Consider the following 18,283-nt stretch of genomic DNA (forward strand, 5'->3'; position numbering starts at 1 on the left):
TAATCTGCGTCCGCTTTCAAGTAACAGTACACTGCTTTCATAGGTAACACAGGTACCTATGACCAAGTATTCCCAGGTCCTCCCTCCCATCCCTTATGGCACTGCTGTCATTCATTTTACTATTGCTATTATTACTTTGTAAAACAATAATCTTTTAATTAGGAGTAAGAAAAATAAAAGATTTTGTTGTTTCACCTTCATTTATTCCTTCTCTGCTCCTTTTCCTTTCTTTAGGAGTTTCCCACTTACAACAGTTCCCACCTATCTGAAGAACTTAGAACATTTCTCACACGGCAGGTCTACTTGGGGCACCAGAGTCGGGACCAGGACCAGGAACTTGCCAGTAGCATAGAATCTTCTGAGCGGCTAGAGCGGCCGCCGGAAACGGGCCTCCGATTGGAAGGAGCTGGAGGGCGCGGCGGAAGTTCAGGGCGCGCACTTCCTGTCCTGCCGCCCGGTCTGGTGTCTGCGAGCCGTGCTTCGGCGCGAGCCCGGGCAGAGTGAGTCGGAGCGCCTGTCGTCGGCGCCGAGGCGTCGGAGCGGCCCCTGGGAACGCGGGCGGGGCCCCCGAGAGCGCGCGGAGGCTGCGTGGATTGTGGAGGGCTGGCGAGTGGGGGGAGACGCGGGCGGGGGAGCGGCGGAGGCCCCCCGCGGAAACCTCGCGGGTGGGGGTCCGGGTTCCGCAGGCCGCCGAGCCGGGGCGGCCGAGCGGGTGGGGAAGTTGGGGCGCGCGTGGTCAGGGGATGAATCAGATCGTGCTTTCCTCGGAAAGAGGAAAGTGTCTTGCACGCCGCAGGAGCCGAGGACGGGAAAGGATGGAGCTGGGAATGCTGTCGGGGAAGGGGCCTCGGTTGCTGGGGCTGAAGGCGGGTGGGAGATCTTTCCGGAGCGTTCGTTCATTCATTCTGTGGGTGCTCAGGAAGCATTTCCTCAATGATAGTAATTAGGTTTCCTTACATTTTCCTTGTCTGTGGTATGCCAACGCTATACAAAATACCTTATACATTTTCTTCATTAAATTCTCAAAACAGTATTTAGGGTAAGTCTCATTTTAAGTCCGTCTAGAGACTCAAGTCACGTCCCTGAGACGTTTGCACCAGCAGGTGGTGTGTTCGAGATTGGGTTCAGCCCATGCTTCCAGCAGCAGTGGTACATGCGTCCCCGTCAGTCTGGAAGCAGAGACAGAGTGCCGGTCCACTTGTGATACACGTTTCGCTTGCCTGGGGTGGGGGGCTGTGGAGGTGGGAGTTGGCTTTGTATCAGAGGCTGTTTGGGAAGGTTTTCCCGGGAGGGATAGCCCTCATGTCAGCTGTCAGCCTAAAGTAAAAGCAGATGGGTGGTTCTAAATGTCTCGTGTATGCTGCCAGTTCCCAATATACCCAGCCAGCTTCAGCCTTTCTCTTGAATTTTGGACCTATATATCCAAAAGCTCTGACTCCCCATTTGTAAATCTAATGGCCACCCTAAATACAAAAAGTAAAAAAACAGCTTTTAATTTTTACCCTTTTGACGTAAGTCTTATCCTTTAGAGTGAATGGAAGTTTCATCATCGCAGTAGCTTGGAGCAAAAATCTTGGTGTCTCATCCCAGATCTAATTCATCAGCAAATCCTATTGACTGTACCTTTGAAATGCATCTAGAATCTGATCACTTAGCCCCTGCTTCCACCGCTCTGGTCCAAGATACTGTCATCTCAAGTGGATTATTGCTAGAGCCTTCCAGCTGGTTTTCTTGTTTACATCCTTACACTCCCCACCCCCACCCCCAGTGTGTTCTCAAAGCAGCAGCTGGAGAGGCCACATGGCAGGTCATATCACTGCCCAGATCTTCTGGGTGCTTCCCAACTCATTCAAAGTAAAAGACTAAGTCCTATAGCCTATGAGGCACCCCACCCTCCTCTCTCTTGCCCTACTCCACTTCAGCCCCTCTGGCCTCCTTGCCCTTACTTGAACACATCAAGTGGGCCATCACATCACAACCTTTGCACTTGTGCATTCCCCTTCCTGGAGTGTATTTCCGCTAATATCCACACAGTGCTGCCCTTACTCCATCTAGACCTCTGCTTTAGTGTTGCTTCATCAAAGTTGCCTTCCCTGGCCAACCTGTGTAAAATATCTCTTACCACCAACTGCTGCCCTCTTGCTGTTCGTTCTTTCTATCCCTTATCATCACCTGACACAGGCATTTTGTCTGTCAACCTCCCTACTTGTTTGTATACTGTCTTAAGAGTAGGAGCCTGGCCTGCTTGTCCTCAGCTGTTTGCCCACTCTCCAGGACCTCTGAGGTGGACCTGAGATGCAGCCTATTGTCTACCCCAGCCAGGTGCACTGCTGGGGCCATCATGTGGTGGCCTTAGGATGCTGTTTGTGTTGGGGGCTGCTGGGGAGGCCTCACGGTGGACAAGGGGATATAGTCTCAGAGACCACTGGATGTTTAGTCCCTCTGCCCTTCCCAGGGCTTTCTGGCAGCCCCAAACTTGGTCTCTGCTGCCATAGGCCTCTTGAGATCCAGGCACGGAAGTCTCAGTGTTGTTGTGAAAAGCAGGCTGGTCACACTCCATTACAGTCTTCCCTCTCCCTGCAGTTTCGCCTGCCTCCTTGGGACAAGCTAAGAGATCCAATGATGGCCTTCAAGCAGCTCCTTCTTCCTGGGCCCCAGGTGAGTGGTCCTCATGGAGGACCTTTCTTAGCCCTTTCTTGGCTAGAGTGTCTCCACGGTTCTCTCTATGAGGGGCTGGTCCCAGAGGGTAGATGGCTCCCTGTCTTCACCAATGTCCTCAGTTCCTGAGTTCAAGCCCCTGAAATGTGCTGCACAACATCTTCCCAAACCCTGCACTAGGCATAGTAGAGGGCAGGGGTTGGGCAGACAAAGACAAGTCAAAATGGTACTGATCTCAAAGAGCCCACTCTCGTGAAGACAACAGTCTGGCACATGCGTTCAAAGGGGGTTTGCCCATCATGAGCCACCCTGGGCCTGACCCTGGGGTTGCAACAAGATACTGTTGTTCCAGGTCTTAGTTTCCTTTGAGGATGTGGCTGTGTTCCTCTCCCGGGAGGAGTGGGGCTGTCTGGGCCCCGCTCAGAGGGGCCTCTACAGGGACGTGATGCTGGAGACCTACAGGAACCTGATCTCACTGGGTAAGGCTCTTTCTGAAGTTCAGCTCTGGGTTCCTTGCTCAGGAACAGGACTAGGGTTGGGCTCGAGGTTCAGAGGCATCTCACCCTCCGGGCCCAAACACAAGGCATTCTGACCCTGGTCCCAGGCAGGCCTGATCTGCCAGAAGAGAGGACAGGCAGTGCCACGGACTCCTTCAATTTCCTTGTAGGAAATATAGAAGAATATCATTCGTTGAACCCTAAGTATAGTCATATCCCGAGTTAATCGTAATGTAACTTTAAGGTTGGTGTTGGGTTAAATGGTTTATAGTGGAATCTGAAGCTGACAGATATCATCACTTTCTTAAGTTCACACAGGCAGTCAGGGGCAGATCTAGGATTTGAATCCATTTGGTTTCAAGCCCTGCATTACACCAGAATATGCTGCTTCCCTTTAGTCCTTGTGGATGTCAACACTAAGACTATTATGAGTCTTCTAGCGTGATGTGTTCAGGCCCCAACTCTGTCCCTTATCCTTGGCCCCCAGAAGAGCTGGGTTTAACTTTTCTTCAGCTGGGGAAGAGGCATGCATCTGTCTCCTAGGTTTACAGATAGGTGGCAGGGGAGGTCATGACCGGCACACAGGTGCTGCCCATAGGGCCATGCTGCCCTGGACTTGGCTGAATTGTCAGCCTTGCTTCCTTTCTCTGGAGCAGGATTTCAAGATTCCAAACCTGATGTCATCTCCAAGCTGGAGGAGGGGGAAGAACCATGGGCCCCATACTCACCGAGAATTGAAGAGGGCTGGATCCAGAGTCATGGGAGTGAAAGTGAGTCTCCAGGAATGCTGCCATGCTCTCCTGCCCCTGCTGGCAGGTGCTGCCACTTTGCCAGGCCCTTCTCTGTGAGCTCTGGACCACATCTTTTGTCACTGCCAGAACTTTGCTGTCCTGTTCTCCATTTCTACCTCTCTTTTCTTTCTGTTAATACCCCTATTCTATACCCATAAATGAGTTCATGTTTCCCTTACCCTACAAAATGCTCTTTGAATACCAGAAAAGAGCTCAGGTATCTCTCTGGGGCAGCTGGCTCTGTGCCCTGGCTGCCTCCCGGTTGCTTCTGTATCTCCCAGTCTTTCTTGGGCCTTGCTGGCCAGCTCTGCCTTGGCTGCTTAGAAAGACCATCCAGAGACATGCCCTCTGCCCAGACTCACTCCTGCTATTGCTCACTCAGAGTTCCCAAGCTGATTCAAGGCCTTGGTGAAAAACATGAACTAGGGTTTCTTCCTGTGTAGCAAAGGATATGAACATGTAAATAGTAAACAGTAAGTGGAGCAGAGTCTCCAGTGCTAGCACGGCAGCTGACGATGCCTGGACCTTTGTGCTCAGTGCATGCCTAGCACTTTGCTGACACGGTGAACTTACGCAATCCTCCAATATCCTCGCAAGAAACTCTGAGACACAGAGATTCGGTTGCTGGCCTGAGATCACACAACTGGTCAGGAACAGAGCTGGATTGGACTCTGGCATACCGGCTCCACACCCTTTGTGTTCTTTTTCCCCTCTTAGAAATAACTTTATTGAGGTATATTAAGTGTGTAATATGCTCTGTGTACTTAAGATATGCAGTTTGGTAACATTTCTGCATTATGTATGTATGTGTGAAGCTATTCACTACAGTCAAGATAGCAAACATATCCATTACCCCCAAAAGTTTTCTGCTGTCTCTTTGTAATTCCTCCCTCTCACCCCTTCCCATCTCTGTCACGAAGCAGTTACTGACCTCCTTGCTGTCAATATGAATTACATTTTCTAGAGTTTATATAAACTGGAGTCAGAGAGCACGTACCCTCTCTTTGGTCTGCCGTCTTTCGACTCCACATAAGTCTTTTGATATCCGTCTATGTTACGTACCAGTAACTCATTCGTTTACTTTGGTTAGTATTCTGTATGGATATGCCGCAGTTTGTTCATCAAGTGTGTTAACAGACATTGGGTTGTTTCCAGTTTGTGGTTGATACAAATAAAGCTGCTGTGAACATTTGTGTACAGACCATACATTCCTTTTCTCTTGGAAAATACCTAGTAAGAGAATGGCTGGATTACATGGTAGGTGTGTATTTAACTTTTAGGAAACTGCCAGAATGTTTTCCAAATTGGTTGCACCATTTGACGTTCCCACCAACAATGGGTGTGAGTTCTGTTTTGCCGCATTCCCATCAGCACTTGGTGTGCTCAGTCGTTTTCATTTTAGCTACTCTGATAAATGTGTGGTGGTGTCTCCTTGTCATTTTACTTTAATTTCTCTAATAGTTAAAGATTTTGAGTGTCTTGTTTTCCTTCTGTGTATTTTCAGTGGTGAGGTGTCTGTTCATATCTTTGTTTATTTCTTAACTCGGTTTTTGTCTTCTTATTCTTAAGTTTTAAAGAGTTGCTTTCTGAGTACAGGAATGTTCTAGATACAGGCCCTTTGTCAGATATATGCTTTGCATAGATTTTCTCTCATTCTTTGCCTTGTCTTTTTATTCTCTTACCACTGTCTTTTGAAGAGTAGAAGTTTTATTAAATTTTGAAGAAATCCAGTCTATCAGTTTGTTATTTTATGGATTGTGCTTTTGGTTTCACATCTAAGAAAACTGCTTACTCCAAAAGATTGTTTTCTTATAGAAGACAATTTTATAACTTAGAAATTTTAGTATTTGGGTCTGTGATTTTGTGTCTGGTATGAGTTATGGAACCAAGTTAAATTTTTCACAGGTGGATGTCCAGTTGCTCCAGCACCATTTGTTGAAAAAAACACCCTTTCTCCACTTGTATTGCCTTTGTCAAAAATAGTAAAAAATAGCAAAGTAAATCCCTTTGAAGTACTGTGAATATGTCACTGAAGTCTGTTAAAATGACTTAGCCGAATTTTAGATGCCATCTAGTCAACATTTTCAGCTCAGTCTCCTCGTCTGCGTAAACAGTCTGAAAGTGACAGAAGGTAACAGTTACAGCTGTAATAATAAGCAGTTTACAAAAGAGAGGTTCCATTGTGCTTCCATGGAATTTCACAATGGGGCTCCCCTCTCACTGTTCTGACCTGGTTGTCCTTCTAACAGTGCTTGTGTCCACATGATTCAGAGGTTTTGTTTGGGTTTTTGTTTTGTTTTGTTTTTGGTAAATTTTCATTCATTGGATTTCAGAATTCATTTGTATCCCAGTTTTTACAAATATTCTGGTACTTTTATTCATTGGGAACGTGTGGTGTGCATTATCGCACATTTAGCTTTTCTCCCTTGTGCTGCACCTGCTATTGGGATGAGTAGTTCGCTTCTTTGTATCTTTTTTTCTCTATTTACCCTGATTTGCTTCTGTGACGCCAAGTTGTCCAGATCAAATCATTTTTTCCATTATCCTTTCATCTGTATACCCTTTATTCATTATAAGTCATTTATCATTTTTTTAAAGATTTATTCATTTATTTCAGGGGGAGAGGGGCAGAGGGAGAGACGCAGACTCCCTGCTGAGCATAGAGCCCAATGCAGGGCTTGATCTCATGACCCCGAGATCATGACCTGAGTCGAAATCAAGAGTCAGACAGTTAACCGACTGAGCCACCTAGGCGCCCCTCATTCATTTGTTTTTAAATAAATATTTGAATACCTATTATAAGTAAGCTAGACGATACCTTGTTTACAAAGTAGGAGCAGTGACGGTCAGCAGTCTTTCTCATCAGCCTCGTCACCTTTCTAAGAGCTTTTTTCCCTCAGGTCATGCCTCACTGTTCCTGCTCTGTCTGTGCCTAGTTAGCCCATCTGTAGATATAAGCCTTTGACCTTGGGCTTCTCTCCTTACTTACTTCCTTCCCAAACCCGCCTTCCCCTCTTTCCTCTTCTCCTCCCAATGAGGGTGTTTTTTGGTTTTACATTCTGAAAATCCAGTGTCCTCCTAGGAGATAATTGTTTCATATAAATGTTCCTATTTATTCTCTAATTCTTTTTTCCACAGTGAAATACAAGTAATTCATTTTTCTTCATTCTTTCAGGCTTTGAGTCTTGGATGGGAAAGAAGGGATTGTCTCCAAAACAGGAAATTTCCAAAGCAGTGGGGTCCCAGAGACCAAAATCAGAAGAACATGTAAGGAATATTTTCAAGGAACCTGATTTTGAAGAGATGAGTAAAACTGAGGGAAAGTTAAAAAATTGCTGGAGAAAATCTGCAGAGAAAGGACTTAAGAAATCCTTCTCCCAGAAGAACAATTCCAGGCCAGTGACATTGACATGTGTGAAAACCCCTACTGGAGGGGAAGGCCAGAAATCAATTTCTGTGGAGGTAAACTTCACTGCAGACCCAAACCCTCTGGGATTTCATAGAGCATCTAGAGGGGAGCGTCCCCACCAGAATGTGCCATGTATGTGTGACTTTCAACAAAGTGAGGACCTCATTAATCTCCAGTGTTTCCATCTAGAAGAAAGAGCCTGTCAGACAGATGTGTTGTTGAAAGTGCCCAGGCAGAATTCAGTTCTTACTGAGAATCAGACGGTTAACAATCCAGAGAAATCCTTTGAATGTACTGAGTGTGGAAACCCTTTCAGCCCGAGTAGGGCTCTTTCTCGGCGTCAGAGGAGTCACCCTGGAGAGAAACCCTATGAATGTAGTGAGTGTGAGTGTGGTGGATGTGGAAAAACTTCCCGCCGCTGCTCTGTCCTCAGCCAACATCAGAGAGTTCACTGTGGAGAGAAGTCCCACACCTGTGCTGAGTGTGGCAAAGCTTTCAGGGCTCATTCCTATTTCATTCAGCACCATAACACTCACACTGGAGAAAGACCTTATGAGTGCAGTGAATGTGGGAAAGCTTTCAGTGCACGTTCATCTTACAGTAAACATGTTAAAATTCATACTGGCCAGAAACCTCATGAGTGTAATCAGTGTGGGAAAGCCTTTAGTCATACCTCTAACCTGATTCATCATCAGAGAATTCATACTGGAGAGAAGCTGTACAAGTGTAAGGAATGTGGGAAGGCTTTCAGTAGACACTCACACCTCCTTCAGCATGAGAGAACTCATTCTGGAGAGAAACCTTATAACTGTACTGAGTGCGGCAAAGCCTTCAGTGCACGATTATCTCTCATTCAACATCAGAGAACTCACACAGGAGAAAAACCCTATGAATGCAATGAATGTGGGAAATCCTTTAGCCTGAACCGAACCCTTACTGTTCATCAGAGAATTCACACTGGAGAAAAACCCTACAGGTGTAATGAATGTGGAAAATCCTTCAGTCAGCGCTCCCAAGTCATTCAGCACAAGAGAATTCATACTGGAGAGAAGCCTTATGTCTGCAATGAGTGTGGAAAATCATTCAGTGCTCGCCTGTCCCTCATCCAGCATCAGAGAATTCACACTGGAGAAAAACCTTATGGATGCAGTGAGTGTGGAAAAACATTCAGTCAAAAGGGACATCTGATTCAGCATCAGCGAATTCACACTGGAGAGAAACCCTATGAGTGTAATGAGTGTGGAAAAGCCTTCAGCCAGAGTTTTAATCTTATTCATCATCAAAGGACACACAATGGTGAGAAGCCCTATGAATGCAATGAGTGTGATAAAGCCTTCAGTGTGCTCTCTTCCCTTGTTCAACATCAGAGAGTCCATAATGGTGAGAAGCCCTATGAATGTCACAAATGTGGGAAGGCCTTTAGCCAGGGCTCACACCTCATTCAGCATCAGAGGAGCCACACTGGAGAGAAACCCTACGAGTGTACCAAGTGTGGGAAAACCTTTGGGCAGATATCCACCCTAATTAAGCATGAGAGAACACACAATGGAGAGAAACCCTATGTGTGTGGTGACTGTGGGAAAGCCTTCAGCCAAAGTGCACATCTCGTCCGCCATCAAAGGATTCACACTGGAGAGAATCCCTATGAGTGCAGTGACTGTGGGAAGGCCTTCAATGTCCGCTCCTCTCTCGTCCAGCATCACAGAATTCATACGGGGGAGAAGCCTTACAAATGCGAGAAGTGTGGCAAGGCCTTCAGTCAGCATTCGCAGTTTATTCAGCATCAGAGGATTCACACTGGAGAGAAGCCCTACGTGTGCAATGAATGTGAGAAAGCCTTCAGTGCACGCTTATCCCTTATCCAACACAAGAGAATTCACACAGGAGAGAAACCTTACAAATGCACTGAATGTGGAAAGTCCTTCCGACAAAGCTCTCACCTCATTCGACATCAGAGAGTTCACAGTGGAGAGCGACCTTACGTGTGTAATGAATGTGGGAAAACTTTTAGTCAAAGAATAACTCTTACCAGTCATGAGAAAATTCACACTGGAGAGCAAGCCTATAAGTATATTAAATGTGCGGACCTCTCTAGTGCTCAGGCAGCACCGTGAAGTTCACAGTGCAGAGTAACTGCATTCTTCAATAAAGTCTTCACTGTTTTACATCAGGAGCAGTATACCGATGGGGAAGCCGCCACTTTTACAGCTTTCATTTCAAGATTCATCTCTTGAATGATTTAACAATCTCCCAGTACACTGTTAACTGAAGGCAGGCTGCCAAATTATGTGGTAAAAATTCCAAGGTCACATGCCTTTCCTCTGATTCAGAGGGTTACCCCGTGCTTGAGTACTTGAGACGAGCACAGTTTAATTACACTTATTTAGGGTTCTGTTTTCATAGCTCCAGACCTGAAGGTGCACTGAGGTGTTTCGTGTGGCCACTTGCTTTTCTTTCCTCATCATCATCTATTTCAGGTTCAGGGAAAGTAACTGGAATCCTTGCACTTTAAATCAGGAAAGATCCAGGTTGGGATTTCCTGGTTGGTTTGTTTGGGCCTCTTCAAAAGGTTTTTGTTTTATTGTGAGGGTTGTGGTCCCTTTAACTTGAAAAATGTTCTCCCTTTTCAGCATCAGGTAATCCAACCAAGAGCAAAATTTGTTAAGGAATGAGGTGAGGTGTGTATGTAGATTCAGACATTGAGGTCCTGCTAAGAAGTCAAATGACAAACGTGACATGAGTTTTTCTACAAGGTAATTTGGAAAGTCAAACCCCTGTGAATTGGGAGGAAAAAAAGCATGAAGTAGACACATAGTGGCATGGGATATGATTTACAGATTTTGTTCTCAAAACCAAAGTTGGTGTATTCCCTATCAGTTTTTCAGGGAGAGAAGGGGAGCAGTCACAGCTGTTCCCTTTCACTGGGCAGCCTGGCACTGAACAGACTCTGGTGAGGAGTGGCAGGTCCTGCTGCTGCCAGAGGACAGGACTCTAGGTGAGGCAGGCCCATTGAGCAGCTTTTAGTAGGTAATCGTTCAGGTTGTTGCCAACCTGTGCGCCCTTGTCTGCGTCGTTTAAAGGTGCCTTTTGTCCCCTGGAGTGATGTTAGTCAGCAGTGTCTCCGTGTCCTCTGATTCTTGATGTTTGAGATGAAATATATCCTGGGAGCTCTGTTTTCCTAAACACAGTTTTCAGAGTTGCCACCCTTGCCTGTGGTCTTTCTGCCCCTGATTCAATCATGAGTGGCTCACTTCAGTATCCTTAGAACCCTGTTCTCCAGAAGCTTCTTTAGCACTTTCTCCCACTTTTTTTTTTTTTTTTTTTTTTTTTTTTTGTGGAGGAAAGATTAGGATCAAAATGAGCTGAAATAGGTTGTAGATATGAGAAATTCAGCAACAACAGTCTGTGATAGACAGTTCTACAAGCTGAAATCTGGCAACTGAAAGTAGCTTAAGTCTTTGATGATCAAGCTGGATGCCATATGTACAAATATTCAGAAGGGATTGGTCAGTTAATATTTGGGATAAGCTATAATGGAGCGATGCTTCGTATGTAAGAATCAGGATAAGAAAGAAGAAAAGGTAAGAATAATGAATTACTTAATAATTGGCCGTTTTATTCCTTTATAGTGTCCTTTTCACTAATAAAATTATTCCAGTTTTCCCTTTTATCAGAGGAAGTTTCTTAGAATTTGACTGATCTTTTCTCCTTACGGTGACTTGACCTATACTTCAGGTCTTATTTTCCAGGCTGTTGTCTATATAGTAGTGGTAGTGGTCTTGGCTTATCTAAGAATGTTGAAAAGCTGATTGGAAAATCTGCCTCTTTGTGATAATCTTCCTAAGCACACTTCACCACAAATAGCTTTGACTTAAAATAATAAAATAAAAATAAAAACTGGAGTGAATTTACTGTGATAATAATGGTTATATGGTGGGAATCAGCCTGAGGTGCAGGAAGATATATCTGGATCTCTACAAATGAACATCTCTAGCACTGAGCATTGAGGTACCAAGCGGGGAGCCATGAATCCGTGCACAGATATCAGAAGATAAACGGAAGGGGGAGGTAACCTCCACACTTGGATGCCGGAAAGCGGTAGCCACCTGCACTGGGGAGTGGGCAGACTCGCAGACCGGCACCTGTGAGAAAGCAGACTGAGACCGTGAGCCTGGGAATGCATGTGTGACCAGACAAAACCGGAGCTCCGGAGCTCTCACTGGAACTGGACTGAGACTGGGAGCTTGGGAGCGCGTGCACATCCAAACTGAAAACCAGAGCTCTGGAGTGTTCACTCGAACTAGGCTGAAACCGAGAGCTCTTACCCTATGACCCAGCAATTGCGCTACTGGGTATTTACCCCAAGATACAGATGTAGTGAAGAGAAGGGCCATATGCACCCCAGTGTTCATAGCAGCATTGTCCACAATAGCTAAATCGTGGAAGGAGCCAAGATGCCCTTCAACAGATGACTGGATTAAGAAGATGTGGTCCATATATACAAAGGAATATTACTCAGCTATCAAAAAGAACTATTTCTCAACATTTGCTGCAACATGGATGGCACTGGAGGAGATAATACTAAGTGAAATAAGTCAAGCAGAGAAAGACAATTATATGGTTTCTCTCATCTATGGAACATAAGAAGTAGGAAGATTGGTAGGAGAAGAAAGGGGGGTAATCAGAAGGGGGAATGAAGCATGAGAGACTATGGACTCTGAGAAACAAACTGAGGGCTTCAGGGGGGGTGGAGGAATGGGATAGGCTGGTGATGGGTAGTAAGGAGGGCACATATTGCATGGTGCACTGGGTGTTATACGCAATTAATGAATCATGGAACTTTACATCAAAAACCGGGGATGTACTGTATGGTGACTAACATAATAAAAAAAATACTATTATTAAAAAAAAAAAAAAAACTGAGAGCTCAGGAGTGTGTGCGACCAGACTGAAAACCAGCGCTCCGGAGCGCATGCAAACCACACTGAAACAGAGAGCTCAGGAGCGCACGTGGGACCCTGGGGCGGCTGGCAGTGTTAGAAACACAAAGGACTGAGACGTGCCGGCCCTGGAAGTGAGGGCTGGGACACCGGCTATGGGGCGCACAACCCAGGACGCTGCAGGGGTTTTGGCAGCATCAACAGAAACAGAGTTAAAGAGGCCAAAAACGCTCAGTGGAGAGCAGACTGTGATCTCCCTGTTCTGAGACAGAGGCTAGGATATGGCCACTGCTGCTGTGACTCTCAGAAGAGTCACAGAAAACGTCCAGGGAAAGCCACCAGAGAACAAAAGCCCGGAAATGCCAGCTCACATTGTGCCCATCCCCATCCCCCCTCGCAGGGGACAGTGTGACTCTACCCAAACAGGGTTGCCTGAATATCAGTGTGGCAGGCCCCTCCCCCAGAAGGCAGGCTGAAAAATCAAGAAGCCCAAATCCCTAAGGTCCCTATAGAACAAGGGCACACGGCCTGGGTCCTGGTCAATAATTTGGGCTCTGGGCAACCCCGCAACCTCTCCTCATCAGAATGACGAGAAGGAGAAATCCCCTCCAGCAAAGAAAAGATAATGAGTCTGTGGCTTCTGCCACAAAACTGATGGATATGGATATAACCAAATTGTCAGAAATGGAGTTCAGAGTAACAATGGTCAAGATGATGTGTAGACTTGAAAAAAATATTAACGAAAATATTAACGAGAATATAGAATCTCTAAGGGCAGAAATGAGAGCAAATCTGGCAGAAATTAAAAGTTCTATGAATCAAATGCAGTCAAAACTAGATGCTCTGAGGGCCAGAGTAAATGAGGCAGAAGAATGAATCAGCGAATTGGAGGATGGGATGGTAGAAGAGAAAGTTAAAACAGAAACTTGGCTCAAAAAAATCCATCACTCTCAAGAATGTAGATTACAGGAGATTACTGACTCAATGAAACATTCCAATGTCAGAATCATCAGCATCCCCGAGGGGGTGGAGAAAGAGCGAGGTCTCAAAGAGATATTTGAAAAAATTATAGCTAAGGGGTGCCTGGGTAGCACAGCGGTTAAGCGTCTGCCTTCGGCTCAGGGCGTGATCCCGGTGTCCTGGGATCGAGCCCCACATCAGGCTCCTCTGCTAGGAGCCTGCTTCTTCCTCTCCCACTCCCCCTGCTTGTGTTCCCTCTCTCGCTGGCTGTCTCTATCTCTGTCAAATAAGTAAATAAAATCTTTAAAAAAAAAATTATAGCTGAAACTTCCCTAATCTAGCAAAGGAAACAAGCATTCATGTCCAAGAGGCAGAGAGGACCCCTCCCAAGGTCAACCATGGCAAACCTACACCACGTCACATCATAGGGCAATTCGCAAATATTAGGTCCAAGGATACAGTATTGAAAGCGGCCAGGGTGAAGAGATTTCTCACTTACAGAGGCAAAAATATCAGAATAATGTCAGGCCTGTCTACACAGACCTGGAAAGAGAAGAAGGATTGGCAGGGTATTTTTAAAGCTCTATCCGAGAAGAACATGCAGCCAAGGATCCTTTATCCAGCAAGGCTGTCATTCAGAATTGATGGAGAGATAAAGACCTTCCAGGATCAGCAGAAACTGACTGAATTCGTAACCACAAAACCAGCCCTACAGGAGATATTAAGGGGGTTCTATAAAAGTAAAAAGGCCCCAAGAGTGATACAGAACAGAAACTTACAATCTATAGAAACAAAGACTTCACAGGCAACATGACATCATTAAAATCATATCTCTCAATAATCACTCTCAATGTGAATGGCCTAAATGCTCCCATAAAACGCCACAGGGTTGCGGATTGGATAAAAAGACATGTCCCATCCATTTGCTCTCTACAAGAGACTCATCTTGAACCTAAAGATACATCCAGACTGAAAGTAAAGGGATGGAATACCATCTTTCACGGCAATGGATCTCAAAAGAAAGCTGGGGTAGCAATTCTCATACCAGACAGATTAGATTTTAAACTAAAGACTGTAGTTAGAGATACAGAAGGGCACTATATTATTCTTAAAGGATGTATCCAACAAGTGGATATGACAATTATAAATATCTATGTCCCCAACAGGGGAGCAGCTAGATACACAAGCCAACTCTTAACCAGAATAAGGAGACATAGAGGGGCGCCTGGGTAGCACAGCGGTTAAGCGTCTGCCTTTGGCTCAGGGCGTGATCCTGGCGTTATGGGATCGAGCCCCGCATCAGGCTCCTCTGCTATGAGCCTGCTTCTTCCTCTCCCACTCCCCCTGCTTGTGTTCCCTCTCTTGCTGGCTGTCTCTATCTCTGTTGAATAAATAAATAAAATCTTTAAAAAGAAAAGAATAAGGAGACATATAGATAATAATACGTTACTAGTAGGGGACCGCAACACTCCACTATCAGCAATAGACAGATCACCTAACCAGAAAATCAGCAAACAACCAAGAGCTTTGAATGACGTACTAGACCAGATGGACCTCATAGATATATACAGAACCCTACACCCCAGAACAACAGAATACTCATTCTTTTTGAATGCACATGGAACTTTCTCCAGAATAGACCATATACTGGGTCATAAAACAGGTCTCAACCAATACCAAAAGACTGAAATTATTCCCTGCATATTCTCAGATGACAATGCTTGAAATTGGAACTCAATCACAAGGAAAAATTTGGAAGAAACGCAAACACTTGGAAACTAAGAACCATCCTGTTCAAGAATGATTGGGTAAACCAGGAAACTAAAAATCAATTTAAACAATTTATGGAGACCAAGGAGAATGAAAACACAATGGTCCAAAACCTATGGGACACTGCAAAGGCGGTCCTAAGGGGGAAATACATAGCCATCCAAGCCTCACTCAAAAGAATAGAAAAATCTAAAATGCAGTTTTTATATTCTCACCTCAAGAAGCTGGAGCTGGAACAGAAGAACAGGCCTAACCCACGCACGAGAAAGCAGTTGATCAAGATTAGAGCAGAGATCAATGAATTAGAAACCAGGAGCACAATAGAGCATATCAACAGAACCAGAAGCTGGTTCTTGGAAAGAATAAATAAGATCGATAAGCCACGGGCCAGACTTATTCAAAAGAATAGAGAAAGGATCCAAATTAATAAAATTATGAATGAAAGGGGAGAGGTCAAAACCAACACTAATGAAATTGGAAGGATCATTAGAAACTTTTATCAACAGGTTTATGCCAATAAATTAAACAACGTGGCAGAAATGGATGCCTTCCTGGAAACCCATACACTACCAAGACTGAAACATGAAGAAATTGATTTTTTAAACAGGCCGATTAATTATGAAGAGATTGAAGCAGTGATCAAAAACCTTCCCAAAAACAAGAGTCCAGGGCCTGACAGATTCCCCGGGAAATTCTACCAAACATTCAAAGAAGAAATAATACCTATTCTCCTGAAGCTGTTTCAAAAAATAGAAACAGAAAGAAAACTACCAAACTCATTCTATGAGGCCAGTATTACCTTGATCCCCAAACCAGGCAAAGACCCCATTAAAAAGGAGAATTACAGACCGATTTCCCTGATGAATATGGACGCCAAAATTCTCAACAAGATCCTAGCTAATAGGATCCAACAGTACATTAAAAGGATTATCCATCATGACCAAGTGGAATTCATCCCTGGGATGCAAGGGTGGTTCAACATTTGCAAATCGATCAGTGTGATAGATCATATCAACAAGAAAAGAGTCAAGAACCATATGATCCTCTCAATTGATGCGGAAAAAACATTTGACAAAATACAGCATCCTTTCCTGATTAAAACCCTTCAGAGTGTAGGAATAGAAGGTACATTCCTCAATCTCATAAAAACCATCTATGAAAAGCCTACAGCGAATATCATTCTCAATGGGGAAAAGCTGAAAGCCTTTCCCTTAAGATCAGGAGCACGACAAGGATGCCCACTCTTGCCATTATTATTCAACATAGTACGAGAAGTCCTTGCAACAGCAATCAGACAACAAAAAGGGATAAAAGGTATTCAAATTAGCAAAGAAGTCAAACTGTCTCTCTTCACAGATGACATGATACTCTATATGGAAAACCCAAAAGACTCCACCCCCAAACTACTAGAAGGTATAGAGCAATTCAGTAATGTGGCAGGATACAAAATCAATGCTCAGAAATCAGTTGCATTTCTATACATGAACAATGATACTGAAAAAGAGAAATTAGGGAATCCATTCCATTTACAATAGCACCAAAAATCATACATTACCTCGGAATTAACTTAACCAGAGACGTAAAGGTTCTATATTCTAGAAACTACAAATTGCTCTTGGAAGACATTGAAGAAGACACAAAAAGATGGAAAAATATTCCATGCTCATGGATCAGAAGAATAAACATAGTTAAAATGTCTATGCTACCCAGAGCAATCTACACTTTCAATGCCATCCCAATCAAAATACCAATAACATTTTGCAAAGAACTGGAACAAACAGCCCTTAAATTTGTGTGGAACCAGAAAAGGCCCCGAATCGCCAAGGAGTTGTTGAAAAGGAAAAACAAAGCTGGGGGCATCACGTTGCCGGATTTCAAGCTATACTACAAAGCTGTGATCACAAAGACAGCATGGTACTGGCACAAAAACAGACATAGACCAATGGAACAGAATAGAGAACCCAGAAATGGACCCTTGGCTCTTTGGGCAACTAATCTTTGACAAAGCAGGAAAAAACATCCAGTGGAAAAGACAGTCTCTTCAATAAATGGTGCTGGGAAAATTGGACAGCTACATGCAAAAGAATGAAACTTGACCACTCTCTCACACCATACACAAAGATGAACTCCAAATGGATGAAAAGACCTCGATGTGAGACAGGAATACATCAAAATCCTAGAGGAGAACATAGGCAGAAACCTCTTCGACATCAGCCACAGCAACTTTTCTCATGACACATCTCCAAAGGCAAGAGAAAGAAAAGAAAAACTGAACTTGTGGGACTTCATCAAGATAAAAATCTTCTGCACAGCCAAGGAAAGAGTAAAAAAAACTAAGAGGCAGCCCACGGAATGGGAGAAGATATTTGCAAATGACACTACAGATAAAAGACTGGTATCCAAGATCTACAAAGAACTTCTCAAATTCAATACACAAGAAACAAATAAAGAAATCAAAAAACGGGCAGAAGATATGAACAGACACTTTTCCAATGAAGACATACAAATGGCTAACAGACACATGAAAAAATTTTCAAAATCATCAGCCATCAGGGAAATTCAAATCAAAACCACCTTGAGATACCACCTTATGCCAGTTAGAATGGCAAAATTTACAAGGCAGGAAACAAAAAATGTTGGAGAGGATGTGGAGAAAGGGGATCCCTCTTACACTGTTGGTGGGAATGCAAGTTGGTACAGCCACTCTGGAAAATAGTGTGGAGGTCCCTTAAAAAGTTAAAAATTGAGCTACCCTATGATCCAGCAATTGCACTCCTGGGTATTTACCCCAAAGATACAGACGTAGTGAAGAGAAGGGCCATATGCACCCCAATGTTCATAGCAGCAATGTCCACAATAGCAAGACTGTGGAAGGAGCCAAGATGCCCTTCAACAGATGACTGGATTAAGAAGATGTGGTCCATATATACAATGGAATATTACTCAGCAATCAGAAAGAACGAGTTCTCAACATTTGCAGCAACATGGACGGGACTGAAGGAGATAATGCTAAGCGAAATAAGTCAAGCAAAGAAAGACAATTATCATATGGTTTCACTCATTTATGGAACATAAGAAGTAAGAAGATCGGTAGGAGAAGAAAGGGAAGAAGAAAGGGGGGGTAATCAGAAAAGGGAAAGAACCATGAGAGACTATGGACTCTGGGAAACAAACTGAGGGCTTCAGAGGGCAGGGGGTGGGGGAATGGGATAGGCTGGGGATGGGTAGTAAGGAGGGCACGTATTGCATGGTGTTTCT

The 18,283-nt window shown here is 44.4% G+C and overlaps 1 protein-coding gene across 2 annotated transcripts; it reads left to right on the forward strand.

The window, feature by feature from the left end:
• The first annotated feature begins 443 nt into the window (after window positions 1–443).
• LOC123779379 (uncharacterized) lies at window positions 444–12,786 on the forward strand. 2 transcript variants are annotated; one of them, XM_045777421.2, is made up of 5 exons: window positions 444–500; window positions 2,584–2,658; window positions 3,011–3,137; window positions 3,812–3,925; window positions 7,122–12,786. In XM_045777421.2, exons 2-5 carry the CDS (start codon window positions 2,620–2,622, stop codon window positions 9,467–9,469), a joined length of 2,628 nt encoding a protein of 875 aa, XP_045633377.2. In that variant the 5' UTR covers window positions 444–500; window positions 2,584–2,619; the 3' UTR covers window positions 9,470–12,786. The 2 variants fall into 2 exon arrangements, with proteins under 2 accessions (XP_045633377.2, XP_045633376.2); XM_045777420.2 differs by lacking the exon at window positions 444–500 and having other exon boundaries at window positions 735–2,658.
• The last annotated feature ends 5,497 nt before the right edge of the window (window positions 12,787–18,283 follow it).

Source organism: Ursus americanus, chromosome 9, assembly GCF_024610735.1.
Source record: "Ursus americanus isolate L20-20 chromosome 9, mUrsAme1.1.p, whole genome shotgun sequence".
Taxonomy (NCBI): domain Eukaryota; kingdom Metazoa; phylum Chordata; class Mammalia; order Carnivora; family Ursidae; genus Ursus; species Ursus americanus.